Source organism: Thermobia domestica, chromosome 11 (assembly GCF_964235325.1).
Source record: "Thermobia domestica chromosome 11, izTheDome1.hap1.1, whole genome shotgun sequence".
In the NCBI taxonomy this organism is placed as follows: Eukaryota; Metazoa; Arthropoda; class Insecta; order Zygentoma; family Lepismatidae; genus Thermobia; species Thermobia domestica.
Window position 1 is genome coordinate 19224006 of NC_137464.1, and position 27171 is coordinate 19251176.

Below are 27171 nucleotides of genomic sequence, written 5' to 3' on the forward strand. Positions count from 1 at the left end.
TAGTAAATCGTACAGCATATTTTTTTTTTAGAAATGTTTCATTTTTTGTATAGCTAAAAAAGTTTATGACTTTTTTTCTGCGTCAGTTCAACGTTGGGTCATACTAAAGGAACATATTAGCAGTCTCACTTTAAAATCATTGACCACCACAAGGTAGGGAGAGCCGAATTGATGTTCTTACTCAGTTATCAAATAGTGGAAGTTTATGATGCCTTACTTCAAATAAGTAATGACAATAGTAAGAAATATTTAAAAAAAAAATGATTGATTGAGATTGACATTGACTAAGATTGATTAATTGAATGATTGGATGATTGAATGATTAGGGCAGGTAGTATAGAGTTAAAAACTTAACTTTATAGGCATGAAATAAAGAAAATTAATTTATTATAATTATGCATAACAAAATGAATATAAATTTAACCATCACCAAGGTGCCTATAAAATGAATAATAGCATTATGATTTCTTAAGAGGTTTACATTTTTGTTTTTACGTTAAGATTTTTTTTATATGGATTTTATTAAAATTATCAACAGAATTTTTGTGAGCGTACTTACAACATTATAGTGTCCATTGCAACCACAATCTGTACCACACTTTTCCGAAGTCACTGATCCCGTCTCGAGTAGGCGCGACTAGTCACTAGGAGGCTGATAGATTTTTGAACGAATTGACTAAATTGTTTAAGGTTTTTATAGTAGTTTCATTGCACTTTTATTTCTACCTTTCGCCGAACTAAAAGTTGAAAATAGGATTGTTTGTGAAATAATTTTTGCTTTTACTTTTTTAAAACCATTTATGTGACAAACAAAACATGTTGTCACTTCTATTTTAAAACGATTTCACTCTCCTATATTGTTTTTGATACTTGGAGATGATCCGTTTACTATATACTTTTATTTATTTATTTATTTATTTATTTAAATCTTAAAATAAGGAATGTCTTAATAGAACAGATAGAATGGTCGCCCACGATGCTCTGTGTATAGCAAACCAGCTGCATTACTTTCCTTTCCTTTACTCACTCGTTGTCTGATATGACTTTTTACTCTACATAAACATACTGAGCAAAAATCTTCAAAGCATTGATTCTCATGTGTTGGATGCAGTAGGATTTCTTGAAAATATATCTGGGTACTTTGAGAGAAGAAATGATGCAAAGTTTCAATCTTACTCAGTTGATGCGACAGCGTTGGCATCAGCATTAGATATGGATGATCCACAGATATGTACGCATAATACAGTGCAAGCTCGAAGTCGAAAGAAGAAGAGACAGTTTCAGTGCGAGGCAGAGGATGAAGCTATTGAAGAACCACAAACAAGATACAAGATCGATTTTTTATTACAAAGTTCTAACGCTTAGCTATAAGAGAAAGGTTTGAACAACTTAACTATCACGACGAGTATTTCGATTTACTTTACGATATAAGAAATTTTAAAGATATGCCACCTGAACTTTTGTCTGGAAAGTGTACTAAACTTGCCAGCATTTTAACAAACGAAGAATAGAAAGATATTAACCCTAGCGATTTTAAAGACAAACTGAAAGTGTTATCCGGTATAATTAAGCCTAAAAGTTCACCAAAACAGACTAAAATTAATTAATGAACATAACTTTGCTCCCAATGTCAGTGTTGCACTTAGAATTTTGTTAACCTTGCCGGTAACAGTGGCAAGTAAAGAAAGACGTTTTACGAAACTTAAGCTTATTAAAACTATCTACGTTCTTCCGTATTTGAAACACGCTTGAGCGGTCTAGCGATGATATCAATAGAACACAAATTGGCTAAAACATTGGACTATGCGAATGTGATAAAGGAATTTGCTCATATCAAAGCAAGAAAAGTTTCTTTCAATTAAGGTATGTTAAATTTATGTATCTCTATTGTGTTTTAGTACATTATAAGGCTTAGGATAATCACTTAGATCAGTCCCTCAACTAGCCACAGAGGTTTGGGAGCATGAACATATTAGGGGGGCAAGTCATTAAAAATTCTCTTACAAATGGCTAAATTGTGTTTTCTGTATTAATAATATTTTGTTTTAAGGTCTGGAGGGGCCACGAAAAGTTTAGGGGAAGCCAGGCCCCACTAGTCCCCCTCTGGTTGCGAGCCTGACTTTGATTTACCGTAATATCAGATTTACTAATTATCTTCTTGCTCCATACTCTATTGAAAACGCCTTTTGATATAAAATAAGACTAAAAATTAAAATTCTTAGTCATGACTAAAGTATATATTATTTAAATTTTATTTTTTGTATGCGCTGCTGTATATTACAGATATACAGCGAAATCGAGCATACTGAATATTGTGTCAGTATAGAGTCGTTTAAATATTACGTAAGGATTCCAGAAAGGTAGTTCATTTTTTGTTTAATTTTCCATTTTATACATGTTTTTAAATGACACTTGAACGTCATCTGTCAAAATAAGGTTTGCGGATTAAAGGGGCGGCATTTGAAAGCACCGCCTATGGCGGCAAAATTACTAGCGCCGGCCCTGCATCCACCTCCTTTAACCTAAATGTCATAACGTGGGATGTTAAACTAATATATATACTGTATGCTAGTCAGCTTCTTTCTCTCGTACGCATATAACATCTCTATTACATTATAGAGTAAATCCATGCATCCTTGCTGACAAACACATTCGCAAAAATAAGGTGTCGGCGTGTCGCTGATATAATAACGATACGAATCGATTTTGTGCAAAATTAAATATGATGAGCAAAGTAAAATTTTAAATGCACTAAACAGAAATAATATCTGAATGTACTAACAGAAATTTATTTCCAAAGAGGCTGTACATTAGTCAATCTGCACACTGGTAAGCAGAAAACCATAGGATGTTCTTTCCCTCAACAGGAATATTTTATACTCATTTAAGCACTAGCATGACGACATCCTCATCAATTCATGGAAATATTTAAAGGGAATTTTTCCTCACCACGAGGGAAATTTTAATAGTTCACTCACCTGTACTTATTTGGCAAGTAATCTGTGAAGAAGTTCTGTCTTAGCAGCATGTAGAAAGGGAGTGTGCACGATGAAGATAATCAAAATTCGATAATTATTGATTAACCATATTCTCAAAGAATACTTAACATAAAATCTGTTAACAAAATTATAAACAATCAACCTAATATAAGCATCTCTTATAGGAAATTGTAATTTTGAAGTTGAACATGTTTAAGCGAAAATTAATGGCGTTGGATTATCCTTCGCCTGACAATTTCAATATGAATGGTAAGTGGGCGTTAATGAATTTTTTGTTGTGTAATATTTGTCAACACAACGAAAGAAGTAGAAATAGTACTTATATTTTTAAAGTGTGGATAGGAAATAAATGACAAACGACAAATTCCAAATGGTGTATAGGTTAACGTCACATCAAATGCCGGTTCACAATTTGTGACAATGTTCGCAGAGAATTATTGGAAGGAATAAATAATCGAAGCATGAGTTTAAGCTGCAAAAACTATTGTCTTTGTGGGGAAAGGATGCATTTTGCTCAAAGATACCCCCAAAGTTCGTTACTATGTGTGTTTCTAATATACTACAAAAAAAAAAAATCGTCCAGGTCAAATTTATGCACACCACTCGGAATAATTGTTAAAAAATTAATTCTTTCATTGATTTCCTTTTTATTGTCTTCCTTAACATAGGCGCTAGGCGACGGCGGAACCTGCGGGGTTGTGTTCTAAGGATGCGTCAGCGATGTTGGGTATTGTTTGAGCAAAAGTTGTGAAAATATATGGGTATTCTCAGTGAACGAGTTTCTATAGCACTTTGTAATTGTGCGACATTAGTAACGCTACACTTGTAAACTTGAGATGCATTGTTTGTATACTGTACAGAAATACATTGCTGTCGAAAAGTAGTAGTTAAAACAGTCATCTTTCATATGCCCTCATTTTTATTAACAGTTGTGAAGCACTTATAATGATTTGACACTAGTAACCCTACACTTGTAAGCCTAAAACATAGCTGTAGTGGTTAATTCTGCCGCTTGCAGAAATTTGTTCCTTATAAACATAGTATATTTTCATCCAGAGTATTAAAATTCAATACTCGTAAATTCTGCAAAATGTGGTGTGCCTAAACTTTACCAGTTGCCATTAATTACGTAAGCGTGTTCTATGGCATATTTTGGCTTTACCAAGTTTTCCTTGAAATATGTTTCGTAACGTCCTAGAAACTAGGACCTCAAGGAGAATTAGGGCAACGAAACCATACTAGTGGGCGCTATTTGAAGTAACTAGGACGTAAAATAAGGTAAACGTGCCGAATTTCGACACATTAAGGATTTCCTTTTGTCGTTTATTGTAACCATTACTAAGGGCGGTGCGATATTGTATTTTTTTTTCTGAAACTTTTAAAAAATCTATTACAAAAACGTTCCTGACAAGTAAGTACGTTTTTTTTTTTTTTTTTTTTTTTTAATTTATTCATCGAAGCTGAACGTGAAACGTACCTTTTGCATCGAAATTGGGCATATTTTTCCAAATTCCTACAGTTGTTGCGCTTGAATTGACACTCCTTTCTTATCTCCATATAAAACACATTAAATAGGTAAAGGTTAGAAACCTTAATCACTCCGCAGTTTCTAATAGGTTTTTTATTATGTATGAATGACGGGACCACATGAATTGACAAGATATCTATAGTAAGATCATTCACTCAAAACTTACTGTAAACCGCAGAACTATACTGAAGAATACCAAATATATGTATTTATATGAATTGCTGTTAAACTGTTGGCCAAACAAAATTAGAAATTAATAAACTAATGCAAACAACCAATCCAATATAACACAATTAATCATCTCAAAACCATCAACAGTAGAGGTAAATAAGTGTTGCATAAGTTTTTGTGTAAAGAAATTAATAATTTTGTGCTGCAAAACTAAGATTTAAATTTATTTCATATTGAGAGGCTTCTTGAAAACATATCAGATTTTTTTCCTCTTTTAAGGGGGCGCGGTGGCTCAGTGGTAGAGCGTTCACCTTCGATGCTTGAGGTCCCTGGTTCGATCCCAGCTCGCGCCGTATGGACTTTGTGGTGGACAAATACCGTGCTAGTGGGTTTTCTCGGGGTTCTTCCGTTTCCTCCCACTTCCACCATTTCACTCATTTCTCATTATCACTGTCTCCTTTAAACCTAACCGGCATAACTGTGGGACGTTAAGCTTAAAGATTTTTTTTTCATTTCCTCTTTACTAACAGGTCTGGAGTTATTTATGTCCCAGAGAAATGCCCTGTAACGTAAAGGAGATAGGTAGTGAGATTGAATGATTATAAAGAAATTGGTACAATGGGAATTTAGGAGGGAACGGCATAATACAGGGAAACTCACCGACACGATGTTCGCCTGAAAAGTTTCTGTCGTAAGATTGAATGAAGAAATTGGTTCCCCTCGGACCAGAGATGAACGCTCCATCACTGAGTGGTCAGGCCCCATTCTTCACTTTCATGTGGAGAGTTTCAATTTTCCTTGTAAAATCGCAGTTTTGTGGTCTGGATATTGTGAATCTGTACCTTCCTCTTGTTATTTTTATGCTTTTTGTGGATGATCGTTCTTGAAAGTTTTCTTTTGAGCGTATTACCTTGTTGAAGTTCATGTATTTATTAGGATGTATATTAGCGTCAATATTCATTGAGAAAAAAAATGCTTACTCCAGTAGCACCCAAAATTATCTAAACATGAGCGTTTCGGCAAAAAGTTATTACCTTTTTCAGTACATATCTTTTCAAAAAAAAAAAAAAAAAAAAAAAAAAAAAAAGTTGAGAATACTCCAGGTGCATTGCCAGAACGAACTTAAAAAGAATGGAGAGGGAAGGCTAACTGTGGTTATTCCTACATGTAAAAGTATTTTTTTTTTATCCGCCTCTTCTTTTCTTTCTCGTAAAATATCTCTCTGTGACGTACAGTTCTCGAAATATGGCTCCTTAAATCTCACGAAATTCGAACCTTTTTTGGGCCAATATCTGGGAAACAGTGGCCACCAGTTACTATTTGGAAAATGTTCACCATCCTCTTAGGTATTAATCAACACCAATATTATCCCTCTATAACTTAACGGTTCTTGAGATATGGCTTCTTAAATCTCACGAAATCGGCCATTTTTCTGGCCAATATCTCGGGAACGGTAAGAGTGATGCGAAAGATGCCATCACTTTCTCAGATAGCTTTTGATGTTCTATCAAATAGAGGGCTCAAATTGAAAAAATAACAAATAACAGACACACAGACGTAGAGAATTCGGTAACGAAGTTTTAAGTTCGTTGATACTAACATTGTCTGTTTATCTATATCTTTCAATAACTTCTTCCTTAATAACATTGCTTTTCTTATTTCCAGTAGTCCTCCATAGGATTTCTCTTGTATGTGAATATTCTTGTATGATGTTGCATCAGTAGTTCTCAACCGATGTGTCACTCTGCCCATAAGATTTGTCGCGATATTTTAGGATTTAAAAATCATGAAGCCTTTAGTGATTAATAAAAGTCAGTTTTGAGACAGCACCAGCGTCTCCAGCTGCAGCGACAATGCTCAGCACTACATAAGAGTCATCTCTTTATAGAAACTTTTAGTCTTAACACTATTATAACTTATAATGTTATTAATAAAAATATGAAACGAGAGGGTCGCGTTCTCTTAGACATTTAGTAAAGCGTGTCGTCATTCAACACTGGTTGGGAACCACTGCCTTGCGTTAAGAAGAATTGTCCAGAAGTGACAGATATGGTTTTGACGCTGTAAACTCAATTTTATTATTAATTTTTTAGATTCAAAGGAATACCGTAATCTCATTCTGTGGCTGGAGGACCAGAAGATACGTCATTATAAAATTGAAGATCGTGAACCGCTGAGAAACACTGAATCTCCAAATTGGCCCAAAGTGTTTAAGCAGTATCAGGAAGATTTAGCTTGTCCTATCACATCTGGTAAACCTAACGAAGTACTAGAATGGCTTCTTGCTTTCGCTGTACGATTGGAATATGCAGACAACGGTAAGTATTATGTATATTGTAAAGCTATTCTATCGAACTAAGGTAAATAGTTCAAATTACTGTATCAAATTAAGAAGTAAAACATTAGCAATATAAGTATATACTATTTTGTGTTGCACTAAGGTAAATGTCTTTTTTTCTCTCTCTTCTTCCTGCACCCGAAAATACATGCTATCCACGCGTAATGTTTCCTCACATTTTTGACAGTAATTTTGGAATCACATTATTATTTATATTGTAAGTTGCTGTGATGGTTATTGTGTAGTGAATAGTTATAATTTTTTTGTAGTATTTTTTCAGAAAGTAGATTTCTTTATTTTGTTTTTGTTGTTCGTTTACGTTTAGCGCCCCTTTTCAGCGCTGAGGTAATATGAGACGGGTCTGTAGTAGGGATGGGCAAAACCGGTTTTTATAAAAACCGAAAACCGGTTTCTATAAAAACCGAAACCGAAAAACCGACATTTCGGTTTTCTCCAAAAACCGGTTCGGTTTTTCACCGAAACTGGTTTCGGTGAAAACTTTTCGAAAACACATAAAACTATTTCTGTGGAAATGGATTCGGTTTCCGGGGAACAACGAAACACTATTCTGGTCAGAAATAAAACAAATTTTAAAAAAAACGGAATCGGTTTTTCTAAAAACCGAAAACCGAAAAACCGGTTTTTATGCCCACCACTAGTCTGTAGTTTAAGATGGAATTCGACCCACCGTAATGCGTTAAAATTTCATTGCTGTCCTACCGGGAATCAAATCAATCCCGTGCACCAATGGCAGATGCGCTAGCCACTAGATCACCAGGAAAGATACCGGGGTTTCCTGAAATAATGAAGTCCACCATTCAATTTGGATTTCATTCAGTTACAAAAGGAACAATTATTATTATTATTATTATTATTATTATTATTTTGGTTTAACAGGGTGTCTGCAGATACTGGAAATACTTGAATTATACTGGAATTTAATTTTGATACTGGAAATACTGGATATATACTGGAATTTTGATCCACAGACTGGAAAGTCATGGAACTGGTAATTTGTCAACACTTTTTTTTTTTTTTTATTTGTTTTAATAGTCTTAGAAACTATTTTGTATCCATTGAGATTGTAAATTTTTCCAAACCAAGAGTTGTATACATTTTGTAATTAGACATTTAAAACAATGGATGGGGTGGAGGGCCGTGAGGGAAGTTGGGAGGCCCTTTAAAAAAATGTTAAAAAATCATTTGTATTAAAAAAAATCTAACTAAACATATTACAAATAAAATGTTCTTTTGATGGTAAAACAGTTATAACCTTGAAATCATCAAGAGTGTGATTATTCCTAAAGAACTTTAAAAAATCATTATATTAGGTATTGAAATTTTGCTGATACTTATACTGATTATATTAGAAATACACTGGAATTTTGAAAATGAAACTCTAGACACCGTGTTTAACGAAAATGCAGTTCTAGTAGAAGCCAAGTAGTTCTCTCCCTCAGTCTCTTCGTAAGAAGGAAGTAAAACGTTGGATTGACAACATATTGCGATTGAATTCCCTTAGCGTAATTAAAATAAATTGCACTGTCTTAAGAAAATTTTAAGTCCAACCCAACTGCATACTTGGAGACAGATATAGTATCTAAGAACGGAAGTAACAGTTGTGAATAGTAACGTAGTAATACTGCAGCCTTTGGTACTGTTTTAAAAATAGGTCAACAAACACATTAAGTAGAAACCTTTCCTACAAGGTAGGACTTGTAAATTATATTTTTGAAACTTATAATGGAAGAAGCAGCTGTGAGTTAACGAATGACTATTCGTAATGTTTTCTCAGATTTAACGTTATAGAGTGTGAAGAATGTTGAAGGGTACTAGTTAGCATTTGTGTATAATCACGAGTGAAAAGATAGTAACTTTAGACTAGGAGAAGGGAACAGCTGCTTCCACGCAAACCAAATGTTATGTATTTTTGTGTAACACCATATATGGAAATATGTATAATCAAATTCCTCTCTTAAAAGTATAGGAATGCTGTGCGCAAAACTAAAAACTCAGAATGAAGCGCTTACGCCCTTCTGAAATCCAATAAGAAAGAGAGTAAGTTTAGGGTAAGATGCAAATTAGCCAACGCCCAATTCTAAGGGTAGTTTAAAACATCAGGGACGCTCTGAAAGCGTCAGTCGACGAACTAACACAGTAGAGAACAGGACCCGCGTGTGTGTGTCTTCCATTAACATGATTGCGAATGCATTACCGCAGAACCTAGTTTTCTTTCTTCACAACGTTTTAGACTCGGAATTCAAAATTTTTTCAACTGCTCTGTCGAAGTGTTCGACTCACTTCAGTTCACGAACTGAAGTTTCAATTCCATATTCTGCGGAAATTGACGATTACATCTCATTTCGTATAAGTGAACTTTTTCACTACAACAATTGGATAAGACTGTCTATTAGTTCGTGAAAATTATTACCTATACGATCAACAACGTACAGCGTTCGTATACAAAGGAAAACGAGTGGCCTTGTATTCCTTTTCAGTTTTTAATCAATAAACTCTTATTTACTCATTTCTTCGAAAATAGTAACTTTTCATTTAAAACAAAAAAACTGCCACACCTCCAACAATAGGAGTTGAGGAAAGCCTCGAAGATTACCAGGATCCACGATCTCACGAACCGTTCGATCGCTCGACGCAATACACACCAAATAGCTGAAATCCATATCGTTGAATATAACTGTTTATGCTCTATAATGCGAGTGAGTTTATTTTAGATTTCAGCTATAAACCTATTCCTAGTTTTTATAATAGAAAAATTTGGAATGGTTTTTATGCTTGCAAAATCCTACTTAATCCTCTTCACTTAAAAGACACTAAATAAATGAAAAAAGACTTCACAAAGTCGAATCACATCTAAAATTGTCATCATATTTTTCTTTTTACTGTTATCCTACCTGATCAATAAAAAAATAAAAGCAAGTAGCAACGAAGAACCGAACCCCAGTTGTATGGGTGTGAGTCCTGTACGGATCCAATGAGCTACAGAACATGTGGATAATAGCAGTATATTTCAAGCTGTGAAAGAATTAGTTGTATCATTTTTTATTAAATTTTATGATACTTCTATTGTGACTTGTGAAAATTACAGAGAAAGATAATACATTTATCCATTTCGTTAGGATTTAATTAAATCGCGAAGTGGTAGGAAGGTACGCACACTAATTTTATTCTTGTATTAAGGGACAAAAAGGTACTATCCCGCGAAATACATGCATTTTTTATTTATTGCGAAAGATAATACGTAAGAAACGTTGAGCATCAACATTCATGTAAAAGAATCCAAAACATTACATGTATACGTCGTATTTATTGATTATTTTCCATAGCGAAAATAAATGCATAAACACACAAATGATTTCACTGCATGTATGTAATGTAGACATTGATTAAATAAAATACTTTATTATTCCCTTTTCAGATATCTCACATTTCACGCTTTATAAAAACACTTGGGGGGAAAAGTGGAGGGCAATATCTTCTTGTAGAAATAGCTCTATGTGGCGATGATTCCATATATAAAATGATGGTAGCAGTTCCAATATCGACGTCAATTGCGTCATGCAACGATTATAACGCAATATTAAACACTGCGTGTAATATAATTACAATTATAATTACATGGGCACATGGGGGATATTCAAAATTAACAAAAAAGATGGCTACTTACCAATGAATCCTCCCTTGAAAAATTTAAAGGCTTTGACGTTTCGGAACTCTCAACTGGTTCCTTCCTCAGTGACAAGGTAAAAAGGATATAAACGGAAAGGAAAGAAAAGGAGTAATCCAGGAATACATATATATATAAAAGTGAATACATATACATATATAAATATATATAAAAGTGACGAACAAAAAAGATCCTGAGAATAACAGAGGAGAGAGAAAAAAGAATGAACTGAATAAAAAAAGAACGTGGTGTCTATGTTAGGCCACTATTGCCAGATCCAAAGTATGCATCAAAGGTAGGTACCCAAGTTCGATCAATGTTGCCAGTATCAAGGTTCAATGCAGGTTTGTATTTATGAATAAAGAACGATTCCTTAAATTTTTTTTTTTTTTTTTTTGCTGAACCTATTATCTTAACCTGTTTTATATTATGTGAATGTTGTTTTAGATGAAGCGCTAAACCCGACATGCCTTCTTCTTGTGACTTTTTTGATTGTCTAACATGTTCCTTCACACGCATGTTAATATTACGTTTAGTTTGGCCAATGTACGAGGAATCACATTCGCAATGGAAGCGGTAAATACCTGCCTTATTTAATGGATCGACAAAATAGCTTTTAAATTCAGTGAGATGTTTTTGTAAACATTTGGGGGGAATACTTGAAGCAGATATGTTATGCTTGTGATGCTCCACCATTTCTTCGTATGTACCAAGAAGTGGACATCAACTAAATTCGTTCCTCTTCACTTCTGAAAAGGTAAGCTCTTGGGTCGCCATCTTAATAGAAAGTACAAGTGAATAACGCATCTGATTTGCTTGCGAAGAACAGGAGCTAAAGGGAAGCGGATGACCATCGACGAGCGCTTATTATCTAAAACTACATATGTCTATGCTATGGAATTCAGCTAAGAGATCTTCAATTAATAACGATCTTTAACAATCTTCCATCAGTAATAATGCTTTAATATCCACAAATATATAGTAGGGTAATGGATCTAAAGTTCAATTTGCATTTATAATAGATATCTATACGAATTATACAGCATATGTGACATCAATAGCACGGTAGTTTCCTAACTATTCCTCTGAAATTCTGCATAACATCACAACGTAGAGAATGACGAGAGTAACTACATTAATCTATCAACTTGAAGACTACTTTTCATATAATACATTAATCTTCTTAATTCATAATTCGTCGTTTCATATGATCCAATATCTTATAACAATAATACATAATTACATCGTCGATTCATTCATATCAATTAAATCTCATCTTAGCAAAATTACTTATTCTTTTGCATTTCTCCCTTCAATTCATCACATTGCAATAGTTGAATTAAAATATATAAATACAGTATATTATGGAGGAACAGCTTAAACTACGTTAAGACGTGTGCTATGATAAATGTTTGAATAACGTTTCATTCACAAGGCATTACCACTCCTACTGTGCAAAATTTAGATTGTTCTAGAAACTGCTGCATAATATATTCCATAACATTTGACTATGTAAGCTACTTTCAGATGTAATTTCAATTATTCATGGCAATATAAAAGTAAAGAATGATTCGTAGGACAGAAATAATTTAAAACTTCATAATATAACAACACGAACACTTTACAAACCAAGAATCACTAAGGAAAAAATGTATATTCAATACAACTTTCTTTTCTTCTACTCCCAAATTTCTATCCTACGACGTGACATTACAAGGAAATGTCATGACTTCTGGCTTTCATAGGTTCTACTATATAATGTTTTAATATAACAATTTTTGAAAAATAGCAAAGAACAGAAAATAACTAATTAATAAATTAATATTACGAACAAAGAAAAGCAAATTAAGAAACAAAATGTAGCGGTACTTTTGGGGCCGTTACATGCTTTGCAAGAATACGTTGAATTTTTGTTGAAAGTTGTGGAAATTAAGGAATTCCAATCCAAGTTTTTGCTTCTTTGGAAGTTACCGCTTTGGGGACTTGCAGCGATCTACGTGTTTGATTAAACCATTTTTGTAATATACACAGCTTTCTTGTCCTATTTTATATAAAAACTGTATTTCTTCATTGAGATCTTTTTGACGGTTACAAATTAATACCGTCAAAAAGATCAATGTCTTATTAATTTGTGACCGTCAAAAAGATCTCAATGAAGAAATACAGTTTTTATATAAAATAGGACAAGAAAGCTGTTATAAGCTGTGTATATTACAAAAATGGTTATATAAAACTGGTTAAGGTAATAGGTTCAGCAAAATAAATAAATAAAAAAAAAAAAAACGGGAAATTAAGGAATCGTTCTTTATTCATAAATACAAACCTGCATTGAACCTTGATACTGGCAACATTGATCGAACTTGGGTACCTACCTTTGATGCATACTTTGGATCTGGCAATAGTGGTCTAACATAGACACCACGTTCTTTTTTTATTTAGTTCATTCTTTTTTCACTCTGCTCTGTTATTCTCAGGATCTTTTTTGTTCGTTACTTTTATATAGTGATATGTATTCCTGGTTTTACTCCTTTTTTCTCCTTTCCGTTTTAATCTTTTTTACCTTGCCACTGAGGAAGGAACCAGCTGAGAGTTCCGAAACGTCAAAACCTTCAAAAAATTTTTTTTCAAGGGAGTATTCATTGGTAAGTAGCCAATTTTTTGTTAACTGCGTGTAGTACTTTATACGTGACTTTGCTAATTGCATCATACTAAGTAAATGTCTGTAGGATCTAATATTGAAATACGTTAATCCAAATTCCATCATACTAAGTAAATGTCTGTAGAATCTAATATTGAAATGTGTTAATCCATACTTTTTTTTTTTTTTTTTAAATCTGGAATGAATATTTCATGCATTTTTTTTTTTTAAATCTGGAATGAATACTTCATGCAATTTTTTTTTAATCTGAAATGAATATTTCATGCAAACTGGATTACTCTGCTGCTATGTGCTATTGTAATATAGAAAACTTCGCATATAGGAGTGCTAGAACATTAAATTCTTTTCTTACCTTAGAGTACAAATCAACACTACTGAAGAACCGAAAAATGTTCTCAGCGTTGGTTGTTCTGGCAGGTGAAAAAGGGAATATCCCAGGTTTTCCGAAGGATTGCCCATTCATGAAACCCAACTAAAAAGCAGAGAAGTGTTTCTATATGTTAATATGGAATAGTTGCACTAGCTGAAAAAGGAGTCCTGGCAACATCAATTTTAATCCTTTGCTGAGATACTTGAAACAGTGTTCCTAGGTTCTGAAATAGAGTTTCCAACCAACTGTGTGTTAAAATTGAATAAAATAATTGTAGTCATATGTTTATATACAGAAGAAAACAGCCCATTAAAAAAAAAAAAAAAAAAAAAAACGCATTTGTCAAGTTTGAAAAAGTGGATGTGTAGTTGGCAATTCTAACGCATGCACTTCGCAATGTGAAGCATTAATGTTTTCTTATCGCTTTTAACTGGCGTCTCTCTGCTGAACACTTCCAATAATTGTAAAGGAAAGTTCGTTCACTTTTAAAAAGAACTTCCTGGAGTTTGTCTGGTAAAGAACGAAGGAAAATTATGATTGAAAATAAATGTTAAGGAGGTGTTCTGTACTTTCACAGACAAAAGTTTGGTTACAATTCCTTATTTCATGGTGTACCAGTGAGGACGTCCTAACTCTACGAATGAACGTTTATGATAATTTTGGGAAGGCGTATCCAATTGAGGATCATTATGTTGTTTCTTTATTGTATTATGTCAGGGTTGGCTGGTTTAAACCAAGGTTTAAACCAGCTGGTTTTTTCAAAAAAACCAACTGGTTTAAACCAAAAAACGAAAAATGTTCGTAAAAGTGTAAGTGTTTGTAAAATCTTGATGAACACACATTTGTGGGCTATCACGTTTCACTCCCGTATATTATTCGTATTATATTCAGACCTAAATTCCCCATTCAATACTCAAAAAGATTATACTACAAAAGCAACTTTTTTAAATATAAGTTTATAAATGTTTGTTTTGTGATTTTTTTGTAGTTATTATTGTTGTGTAATTGCAATCAAAGAAAATTCTAAATATTGTTTCGTTTCAATGTTTACTATTGATAAAATACATCGAAATGGCATACTTTTGTGTGTGTGTGGGGAGGGGGTCATACAGACCCCACGAGAGGCATTTAGTGAAATGAGAAGTATCTTTGGTATATATTTATGTATAAATGAGTCTGAGCCAAAGTGGACTCAAATAATTCGTATCTTTATACACTTTTCTTACTGATATGCATATTAAGTCGTCGTATTTCTTTAATTTGGACCAATAAAAGTCGTTGTTAACTAACTTGAACTAAATTAGTTCTTCTGTACTCCGTAGTACTTCGAAATTGTCCATATGTAATTCTGTATAATGGTCTCACTTGTGCAACTGTGTATCTTTTTGTCCTTCTGAAATGACTCTTGATAGTTATATTAAGAAACATGTAAAGATCAGTACAACGTATTTTTATCAGGATTCCTTCGTGAGTGAGTCGGCAGACGTATCGCATTTGTGGCCAATTAGTCCTGGTTCCGAGTTCCAATGGAGGACAATTTTTCTCGGATGTAACTCGAGAAGCAGTTGTTATTCCGCTTTAAGCTTATGTGACCCCTTCCAGCATAACCCGGTTGTTGCATAATAACATCAAGGCGAAACAAACTTATTTCTGTCCATATATGATATGAATATATAGAGCAAATTATTTAAACCAAATAAACCTGGTTTAAACCAAAAAAACCGGTTTTTTTGGTTTTTTTAATAAAAACCATGGTTTTTGCCAACCCTGTATTATGTAGATACATCATATCAAATATGCTACAAATTAGTTCTTAGCAAGGCTATGTGATAATATGTTTTTTTTAAAAAAAAAACAGTATCATGTAACAGTTATTGTGTTGAAACTGTTACGTGATAGTGTTTCTTTTTACATATTTTCACATAGCCTTGCTCAGTGTGTTATTGTGTATTAGTACAAAATGGAAACAAGGCCTGATAGAATAGAAATTAGTTCTTGTAAATTGTTCCGAGGGATCTGGTTTTTCATTTCGTGCTTCGTAGCACGTAAATACCAATCGATTTTATTTTAAATTTTCTACAATTTATAGTGCTTCCTGTGGTGGGTTATCTTCATAATTATGAATATTTTTGCTTTCCTTTCCGTTCCAGTGGATAAATACAAGAATCAAACTGCTGAAAATGTAAAGAAGAATATGGCCAATACACCGAAAGTAGTTTCTCAGAATCCTTTGGATAATCTTGATTGTAAGTATTCAGTTAAATGTTAACGCGTAAGTTACAAATAAACATTTGTAAATGGATATTTATAATAAAATGGGAACTCTATTTACTTTATTTCTGGCGATAATTTTTATGCTTCCTATATTTTGGCTTCAACTACTGCTAAAGCCATCTTTGAGGAAAATTTATTATAAAGTTGCTTTGTGGATCATATGCATATGTTCTTCGTAAAACTACGTTTTATCTTGACTTTTCAAATTTTTTAAGTGCAGTAACGAGCCTTGTTTTAGACTCAGAATAAAACAGTTTTAATGAGGAAACAGGTACGTGATCCACGAATCAGCTCGAGATTTTCTTTTAAGACATTTACCCCAAAGATGGCTTTAACAGTAATTAAAGCATAATCACAAATAAAGTAAATGCATTTTCAGTTTTATTTTAACTAAAGGTATGAATGCTTATAACAGTGACAACTTATACAATTTGTAAATGGTATTTAAATAAAATAGATTGTGAATGAAAGTCTCAGTTTAATGACTTGTCGTTATGCCATGTAGGTTAAAGATGATCTGTGGTATTAAAATAAACGACGTTGAAGTGATGGATGAGTAAGAGTGAGGAAACGATAGGTTGATTTTGGGTTTAGCGTCCGTTGAGTACCGAGGCTATATGAGACGTGGACTTAGAGTTTAATATGGGGTCCGAATCTCACCAGAAATCGAACCCGGGTCTCCTCGAGGAAGACACGTAAGTTAACTATATGGCCACGAGGGAGTTGAACGAGGAAAGGAAAAACCATGCAGACAGTGTTGTCCGTTGCAAAGTTTTAAAGTCTGAACTTGCGGATACCGGTTGTATAGGGCTTCTCTCTGGATAATCCCCATGTAGAGGATTCTTTCATGCTCTAAGCTGGATGGCTGTGGTTGAGTAGTCACCTAAAGTCGCCACAATGAATGGATTATCGATTTTCCAGCACATGGGAGATGGGTGGAGGATATTGATTTCTGTAAGGGAAGGATATTAAGATTAGCTATCGAAAATTTTCATTGTTGCTTAACGGTGTCAATTTCTTATCAAATCCAAATATAGTTTATATGTTATATACATACACAGAGTGTTTCAGATAAAACATCCAGTGCTTATAAATCCGAAACGGTTGAGAACAAAAAGATGAAACAAAAACTGAGATAGGAAAATGTCATAGGGCGCATCACATGGTGTTGTTGTGGTGACCCCCAGGGCCCTCCTTCAAGGGGGCCCAGGGTCCAACTTCAAATTTTCAAATAGGAACACGTATTGAATCATACCTCATTCAATAGTACTTAAAAAACGAAACAACTTTTGTAGGAAACAATTTTCGATTTGGGCCACCGTTTTTAAATGGCCGCAAAAAGTGGGTCCTATATCAGATAAAACGTCCAGTGCTTATAGGCTTAAATCAGAAACGGCTGAGAATAGAGAGATGAAACAAAAACTGAGATAGAAACGATGATAAAGCATATCAAGTGGTGGTGTTGTGGTGGCCCTCAGGAAACTCCGTGAAGGGGGCCCAGGTACCAACTTCAAACTGATACAGGACTTTTTGCGGCCATTTTGAAAACGGTGCCCCAAATCGAAAATTGTTTCCTACAAAAGTTGTTTCGTATTTCAAGGACTATTGAATGAGGTATGATTCAATACATGTTCCCATTTGAAACTGTGAAGTTGGCCCCTGGACTCTCTTGAAGGAGGGCCCTGTGTGGGTCACCACAACAACACCATGTGATGCGCCCTATGACATTTTCCTATCTCAGTTTTTGTTTCATCTTTTTATTCTCAGCCATTTCGGATTTATAAGCACTGGACGTTTTACCTGAAACACCCTGTATATATATTGTTTAAACAGAGTATACAATAGCAATAAAGCGAATTACAGGTATCGATATTTCCTCCATCCATCTCTCATGTGCTGAAAAATGGATAATTCATTCATTGTGGTGACTTTAGGTGACTACTCAACCACCGCCATCCAGCTTAGAGCATGAGAGAGCCCTCTATATGGGGACTATCCAGAGAGAAGCTCTATACACGGCGGTGAGTGCTTTACTGCCGAATCACCTTAACAACAAAATAAGTTCTCGAATGATATACAAATTAGGCAAACTACTTCGAATTTCCTCAAGAATGTGTAGAATATTCACGTTTTGTGCGGGAGAGACAAGTTCGATTCTCCGGTGAGCTCCAAGCAATTAACGCTAACCACTTATCCTTCAACGATTTCAGTATTAGAGTACATCCGGTCAACCTCTGCTTTTCTCAACTCGAAATAGTAAAGAAAGGAATAGACTAAATTGTATAGCTATTCTGTGTGAACCAAATGTCCAAACACTTAACAGAATTTTAAAAATTTCGCTCTTACAAGCAGGATGTTGAAGCTAATAGCGAATCATACTAGCCAGAACGTTGTAGATACATATTCGAATAATTTCAAAATTAATAACTTTAAAATGTAGACCGTGGAAATTTGGGTGAATTTTGCTTTATTTTCTTTCTTTTGTAAATATTTGCTGGCTTCTCGAGTGAAGAAAATCCGGAACTGAACCGAGAGTCGAATATGGATCTCTGGCTTCCGTGCTGGTGCGCTAACATCTCCGCTACGCACCTTAATACATGAAAAGTCACCACTTTTCACTCCCGAGTCGGGCCGCGGTGGCTCAGTACTAGAGCGTTCACCTCTGGTGCATGGGGTCCCGGGTTCGATTCCAGCTCCTGCCAAGTGAACTTTGTGGTGGACAAACACCGTGTGCGTGGGTTTCCTCGGGATTTTCCCTTTTCCTCCACTTTCTTCATTTCACCCATTTCTCATCATCACCGTCTCCTTTAGCCTAGCCGGCATAACCGTGGGACGTAAAGCTCAAAGATTTCATTTCTTCACTCACGAGATCGGTGTCCATGTGGTTTGAAAGTATGAACATCGACACAAAAAGTCGAAACCCATGTTGCTAAACATAAAGCAAAACTTTTCTGGAGCACGCCGTGAAATGACCGTTGCCCTACGATTTCTGCTCACAAAATTTAATAAAGTATGTTCCTTGCATTCGTTTTCAAATTGGCATACGTACTCTACACGTTCTTCCATCAATAACATCGTAACTAGTTAACCATTTTAAACTCAGTTTTTTTAAATAAAGGTAGGACCTGACAGAACATGCAGAGTATGTGTACTCATTTATTGCTGGTAACTGTACATACTGCTTGAAATCCTTTTTGTTTGTTGGTTTCTGTCTTGCATTTTGTCAGTCCGTATATTATTAAATTCGAACTTATAAATGAATTGGTGATTTTTCTCCATTTGGCACATATAATATATGTTTTTATGTGTGTGTATATTTTGAAGAAATCCTGTGCGTGAAAGGTATCTGTTCAGTTTACCTTGTTCTCTTAATTCCCTTGCCAAATCCGTGATTCTTAAGCTGACGAATGAAAAAAATAGGATTACTTCGAAAGAGTTGTACGGACAGATGAGCGTTCAACCTCACTTCTGAGAGTCAGGGGATCACGGTGGCTCAGGTTAGAGCGCTCACCTCTGGTGCGTAGGGTCCTTGTTCGATCCCTGAATAAGTAAGAGTGTAGTGGACAAATTCCGCTGAGAAATGAACCCGAGTCTCCTAAGCCAAAGGCGCGTAAGCAATGAGCCACGAGGGAGCTCTTAATTATTAAGTTAACATGCCTTTCACCCCATAAATACTTGTATCATCTTTCAGTAAATTGAAACAGAATTGTGTTTTGTTTGGTTTAATATATAACCTGCCATGGACATGAATCACCTATCGTATGTTTTTCAACATAGACATGAATAAACTTGTAATTTCGACTGTTTTCTTATTTTTTTCTTTTTTCTTATATAATGAAGTTACCAGATGTGTTGTTTGTATACATTTTGAAAACAATCAGGTTTCCCTCTTGTTTAAAAATAAAATAACTGATTTTATAGAATTTATTTTGAGAAAGCTTTGTTCTAAAGCATACCATCAAATTTAATTAAATTTTTTGTGTTCCAGTTGACAGCCCAGACTTTAAGAATGGTGTGAATGCTTTAGCACAACTGGTTAAAGTGACTCCACATCCTGATCATTTAATTACATTGAAGGCTGTAAGTAAAGTAATCCGTCAGCGACTCTCAGCAGAAGCTTTGGAGAATCCCAACGATATTATTGTTAAGGTAATAGTTCCTCTTTAATGATATGGGTTTTTTGTGCGACACTATATTAGCATTCAAATTCTGTCATTGCATCCTTCCTGCCTATTCGTTAGTGTTTCTGCTTTTAGTGAAGGGAAACCGAGTTAAGTTGGGTTGATTTTGAGTTAACGTCCCTTTCAGCTGCGAGGCTATATGAGACGGGACCTACTGATTAACGTGGAATCTAAACCCCATTAGCTCCCACCGGGAATCGAACCTGGGTCTCGCACGCCAAAGGCGCGTACGCTAACCGCTTAGCCACGAATGCGCTCTTGCAGGAAAACCGAGCTCTGTTTAAACTGTATGGCAACATTACAGCGTCCGCACTGAAATTTAAGTCAAATGAGGATTGTTAATGCAAATAAACAAATCAACTTCCTTTTTATATTTGATACGACTGTTTGCTTGTCATACATAATCATTACACGACTTCTTTAGCAAATAGCTCTCCGCGTAACTAACTAATAAGTAAGTGTGTTAGTCGAATGAGTGGTGTTAGAAATGTAATTTGATAGTGTTGGTTATCACTTGGAATTTTGTTAGCGAGTTCATTTGAATCCCAGTAACGGCTGTAACGAAGTTCCTCTACATTCTGAATCTGGGATTTTATAATTTAATTTATATATTTGCTTGGGTGAGATTAGCTTCGTTAAATTTCTGATGTTTGCTACTTAATACTTGACCGATTTAACGTAGGATAGCTCTGAAAATAATAATAAAAATAATACAAGATGAGTAAAAAGACAAAGTATAAACTAGCTGGTAAAAAGCATATCGAAGTAATTTATTGTAAGTATAACAATTGAACAATAAAAGATAATTATGGAAATAGCTTCATATGTAAATAATTCCAATGTGATTTTAATAAATTCTGCAGTTGGACAGTAGCAGGTTGAGTATTTTCTGGTTCAATCCGAGGCCATGAGAGTTTGTAGTGGATAAACTCAAGACTGTTCGTTCGTAGGCGAATTTAAAGTTTTGCCGTTTTCTTCCACATCTTCCATTGTATCAATTCATTTTATAATAATTCGCTTTCATTAATCATTTTCCCCTCTAGCTTATAAGTCGTACTGTGGGATGCAAAACGGACAGATTTTATTCCATTTTGTTTATGAATTATTTTCTGAGAAATTGTTTGTAACGCAGAAGATAGATGCTGATAAAATACTAGTCTTTTCCTTTGAACAGCTGAAAGTTAAAAATATTTTGGTGCGTACAATTTCTCATTGAAGCATTGTCTGTAACTATTCTGTGTCAGCAGTAAAATTTAACCATTCGAAATATCTCAAAACGACCAGCTGAGCTTAACTGACACACACAGAAACATTGAAATTTGATATATCTATTTATTTCATAAATTCTGTCAGATGTTTGGAAACGAAACAGACACAGTGGTGACGATACATTGATATGCTTTGGAACCTGATACATGGAAGTGTGGAGTATGATGAGCTCCAATCAGTATTCAAAATGTCTATCTTGAGCCTGGATGCAGGCCCGAAGTCTAGCGGGCCATTCGTCAATGGAATTACGAGCAGTGTCTATGGGGAAGTGGCGGGCTGCCTTGACCAAGGCGTGCTTCAGACAGTCCATATTAGAGAGTCTCTTCTTACAGGCCATTGATTGAAGCATTGACTCCAGTTTGTAGTCGAGCAGGTTCCGATCCGGGCTGCTAGAGGGCCACTTGTGTAGAGATGAAGTCTGGGACGTTGGATGAAGTCTGTGTTGATCGTGCCGTGTGCGCGAGAGCAGAATTCTGTTGGAAGGTCCATTGTTGTTTGGGGAGCATGGTGGTACTCAGTGGTTTCAGAATGAACTCCAACACCATTAATTAGACATCTACTTGCTTATTACTCCTGGTAACATCAAACTTATTAATATATAGTTAGTTTACTAACAAGTAATATGTAAATCTCTTAGCAGGGTACGTGCCATTTTGACCGTTAAACCAAATCATAGTTAACAACGTGACTCATTCGAACGGCGAGACTGATTTTGTAATTTCAAACAGTGTAACATGACCTGATGTCGGGTTATTTTGCACACAAGAAACACTCCGTTGCTAGATAAATTCTGCGATTTACAATACCACGTGGAAACCACCAACCAAAACGCTTCAAATGATAGTTGTTAGTCAGTATATCGAGGTCATAACTCCCAAGAATTTTGAGTATACATTGAGCATATTTGTCTTTTTAGTCCCTCGATTTCATTGTTTTCCTTGATCAGTAGCGTTTATATATATATATATATATTATACCATAGGTATTTGAAATAATGTGATTAAGTAAGCATGAGGTATATAGGTGTCATTAACATGAATGAATCATGCAGTATCTAATATTAGTGAATTTAAGAATATTTTTGTGGGTAATCAGTCAGCTCGTTGTCAGTGTCGTGAGTTATTTTTCTCAGAACTAGAATCTGTGCATGGAGCCCGAATGGAGGGCATCCACCCTGGCTCACGAAAATGTATAATGTATATTTACAGCACTGGGACCCGGGATGGCACTATTTTCTTAACGCAAAAACTACCAAACGTAATATAGCAACCAGGGAGATGCCCCTCTCCCCATATAAAATTTTCTTCGGGCACCCGTGCATGCGTGTAATCGTAGAAGGTAGACTAGAGACATCTTATAAGTAAATGAAGTCAAAAGGTACTTATCTTGCACTTTTGAAGATTATTAGGGATTCATTAAAAAAAAAAATACAGAGGCAGATCTGTTTCTATTCAAACGTTAAAGTTGGTGCTTCCGTAAAATATTCCACTGCAGTAAACTTGGCCTCTACAAGGGGAGTATGGAATCGCTGACTTCTGTTAGCATTTTCAAGATATAGGTGAGAATGAAGGACTTTTAGAAGAGAGAACGGAAGAGAATCAATTGTATAGGTAGTAACTAACTATATTTACTGCTATGTTAGCGTACATACAAGGTAACCAAAAAAGTTCGTGCCGTTTTTGACATCCCATTTGATGAAGCGCTCAGGGGCAAATAAAGTAACTTAGTACCTGAAAAAAAAAAGAAGAAGAAGAAGAGTTAGTGTGACAATTGACCTGCCCCAATACAGACACGCTGGGCGCACACTGCAATCATATTTGGAAGAGAAATGAAAGTGTAGAAACAGGTAGTTTGCTGTTACTTGCCATTTGACTTTAAGGTGAGCCTGTCAGCAGCCATACCAAGTTGTCGAATATACAGGTTTGGGAGGAATGCGGTGAACGAACCCAGTGGTTCCCAACCTTTTTTGACAACGTCCATGACATCGTAACACACTTGTTTGATATTTTTATTATTATTAATAATAATATCTATTGTAATATTGAAACCAATTAGTTAGTTTTTATAATGACTACATAGCACTGAGCATTATTGTACCGCTGGAGTGTTGACTGGTACAGTCTGTCTCGATTTTAACTAATTATTATTACATTCTTCCATGATTTTTAAATTCTAAAATTTCGCGATACACCTTAGGGGACTGTTTGACACACCAGTGTGTCGCAACGCATCGGTTTAGAACTATTGAACAGACCCATCACCAGGCATTGGTTCCAGTAGTTCACTGGACGAATACAGATGTTGAATGACGAGATCAGATGAGCTTGCCGAACACTTCCAGCTTTCTGTAGAAACAGAGTACACCTGCATCACATAGAAGTTAAGCAAGTGGGTACCTATACAATGTCGGCAGACAGCAAGAAACAACATATGACAGTGTGTTTGTCGTTGCTGTCTCGGCACCGCAACACAGGCATATTTGATCGAGTGCCCACGAATGACGAAAAGTAGGTCCAATATGACACTCTCAAGCGTACCAGACATTGGTTGTCACCACGTGACCCTGTGTCTCCCACCTCAAGATGACTACTAAATCTACACAAGCAATACTCATCAGTGCTCTGTGTCTGGTCGCTTGGTGGTGCATTACAAGCTTGTACCAACAGGCCACATCACTGCGGACCTGTACTCACATCAGGTGAGGTGGGTGCAAAATGCATTGCAACAGAAGGAGGCAGCATGGTTAATTGCAAGAGTGTACTGTACGCGAGGCCAAGTGGCAAAGACGACCATGGATATCATTCAGCGACGCTGTCATCCATCACATTCACCGGATCCTAGCACCATCAGATTACCACTTGTTCCGTTCCCTGGACAACCGCCGTCGTGAAATCCTTCAATAATGAGGCGAACCTTTAGGACGTACTAATGAACTTGTTTGCTTCCAAGACCCCTAAGTTTTATCGCCAGCGCATTGCGAAACGTTGGTAAAGATGCTTAATGCTGATAGAATTTACTTAGAGCCCTAAAGTACCTGTGCTGTGTGTCTATTTCTGATCACGAATAACAATAACTTTTTTGTTACGTTGTAATTATTCTATGTTCCCTGTAAATTCCCTATCTTCTCACCTGTCTTGACAGTGCTGACAGTAGTCAGTAAAAAATCGTTTATATGATTGTTTGCAGGCACGTACGCAGGACTTTATTGCGGGAGGGTTCAAAGCTTTTGGAGGAGTCCAAAGTAAATATAAAAATATATTTCACTAAAATACATAAAATCAGTCCTAAAATTACACTAAGTTTACAGTTAAGTCGTTATTTTCTGACACCCACCCTCTGCGTACGTCCCTGACTATTTAAATAAATCTAGAATAAGATAGAGATGATCAAGGTAACTTTAGAGTTTGCTTGTTAGACACCTCTTCAAGCAGTTTATATTAACAAAAAATACAAGTACTTAATTTATTTAGTATATTGAATCTTACCCAAATAACCTGTATATGAACTTTGACCCGTATATTACTAAGGAAGCTACGTTTCTTTTTCCCATACAATACAGGGAAAAGCTTTCCCATTCCAAGAGGCTGACTTAGGATTTGATACGGGTGACTATGTACTGAATCAAGCTGCTAAAATCCTCCGTCTTCTCTACATCCATGATTTGAGAGATCTGCAGACGAGAATCAACGAATGCATAGTAGCTGTTCAATCGGTAACTGCTAATCCTAAAACTGATACGAAACTCGGAAAGGTTGGCAAATAAGATCTGTTGTATATGCTTTTGAGAGATTATGCTGTTTACGTATGTGTAAGTATGAATGTAATTTTTAAGGATGACTTTGTAAGTATAAGTATGCAATAAAGTGACTGTTAAATGCTATCGAAAAACATATTTTTGTTTTATTTAAACCCAGAGTTTCTGATTTTGAGGCTGTTTTCTTGGTATGTGGAATACAAATCGAACTGCGAGGGCTGTTCCGAAAGTAATCTCCGATTGGTTAAGAAAAGAAACACCGAAGTAAATAAGAATAATTTATTATATAAATCTGAAAACTACTACTTTGCTCTATTTTTCAACATAATTTCTGCAAACATTCAAGCACATATTATATCTATACACTAGCTTAGAAATTCCATCAACATTAAAATCTCTCGCCTGTGCCTTGAGCCTTCCTGTAGGCCACAGTTGCCGATGTGTCACTTCGTCATATAACACAGTCCTGGAAATTTGTGGAAATTCAACGGAAAGCTCCGAGATTGTGAAACGTCGATTTTCACAAACTGTTCCATCGATGAACGAGTTCATCAGTGACCTCTGATGGCCTACCACTCCTCTCTTCGTCATGAATGTTTGTTCGTTCACTTTTAAATGAACGAACCCACTCACGAACAACTCCTTCACTCAACACACTTGGTCCATACACGGTACAAAGTTCCCTATTAATAGCTGCTACCGAATATTGTTTTGCCATAAGGGAACGTATAACAGCTTGCACTTGGCGGGGTTTTCTGTTGCACCACACATTTTGAGACGCTACAAAAGTGGAACTAGTGATCAGACAACCACGGCTGGATGCAGACTGATCTACCGCTCACGTCTGTGCAAAGATGGTAGCACTGTCCCCACTACTTCACGCACAGTGACCAATCGGAGGTTACTTTCCGAGTGCGCCTCGTATAATCTGTCACGGTAATTTGTATTGTAAATTGTAAAGTATTCAGTACAATTCTATTCCGTGAAGGATTGATTGAAAAGTAATTAAATTGTCTAGATTTCTCTTTCTTGAAATATATGGCAATATACTTTCGGAAAGATAGTAAATTAATGTGTCTATCCTCCCACTGGATTGTCATAATCTTCTATATGTAAGTAATTGTAATACAGTGAAAGCATGATCCTTTAGTGGTGGAGCACTCGCATCTGGTGGTATGAGGGATCGCTGGCTCAATACCAATCCATGAAAGTTTGTGGTCAACACATCGCGAGTTTTTTCGGCTTGCTCTCACATTCTCATTTTACAAATTCCTTCTTTATTATTTTTCAATTTCATTCATTTACCTTAACGTAAAGGGTATTAATCGGGGCGTTAAATAATTTCTTTTTCAGTATTTTGGTTGAGTACTGATAGCCATGTTCACGAATTAGTTTTATACGGATATTACGGTTCGTTTGTAACCTGGCTCTCCAAGAAAGAATTGAATTTTTTCTCATCAACGGAGAACGCAGTGCCAGAGTCATCGGTGATGACTTTATGCCCAGCATCTAGAGAGGTACAACATTGTATATATCACAGTGACGCGTATATTGCAGAAATTTAAAGTTTCTGGATATGTACACGACAAACAACATAGTGGACTCCCGAGGACTGCAACGGATGAGGCAACAGCAACGGCAGTTGTAGCATCCTTGGTGAAAATCCCGAAACGCAGTACCAGACATACATACAAACATACAAACTCATTAGTACAGCAAAACCTAACAGATGACCCAGATAGAAGAATGCAATTTGCAGAATGAGTCGTGACGAAGTGTAACCAGGATCCCACGTCACCTCTTAGTGTGTAGTTAAGTGATGAGGCTCTGTTGCATGTGAACGATTAAATAGAATTAACGTTATTGGTCAGACACAAAGCCAGCATGGAGAGATCCCTCGAGGGTAATTGGTGTGGCAACAGTGATTTATGATGCGGGATATG

General features: G+C 35.6%; 1 protein-coding gene across 1 annotated transcript; it reads left to right on the forward strand.

The window, feature by feature from the left end:
• Positions 1-2990: 2990 nt before the first annotated feature.
• On the forward strand, positions 2991-25364 carry LOC145663949 (tRNA-splicing ligase complex subunit RTRAF). Its single transcript, XM_081730174.1, has 5 exons — positions 2991-3248; positions 6792-7016; positions 15901-15996; positions 20013-20173; positions 25034-25364. The coding sequence occupies exons 1-5, from the start codon at positions 3188-3190 to the stop codon at positions 25235-25237; spliced, it is 747 nt and encodes a 248-aa protein (XP_081586300.1). The 5' UTR covers positions 2991-3187; the 3' UTR covers positions 25238-25364.
• The last annotated feature ends 1807 nt before the right edge of the window (positions 25365-27171 follow it).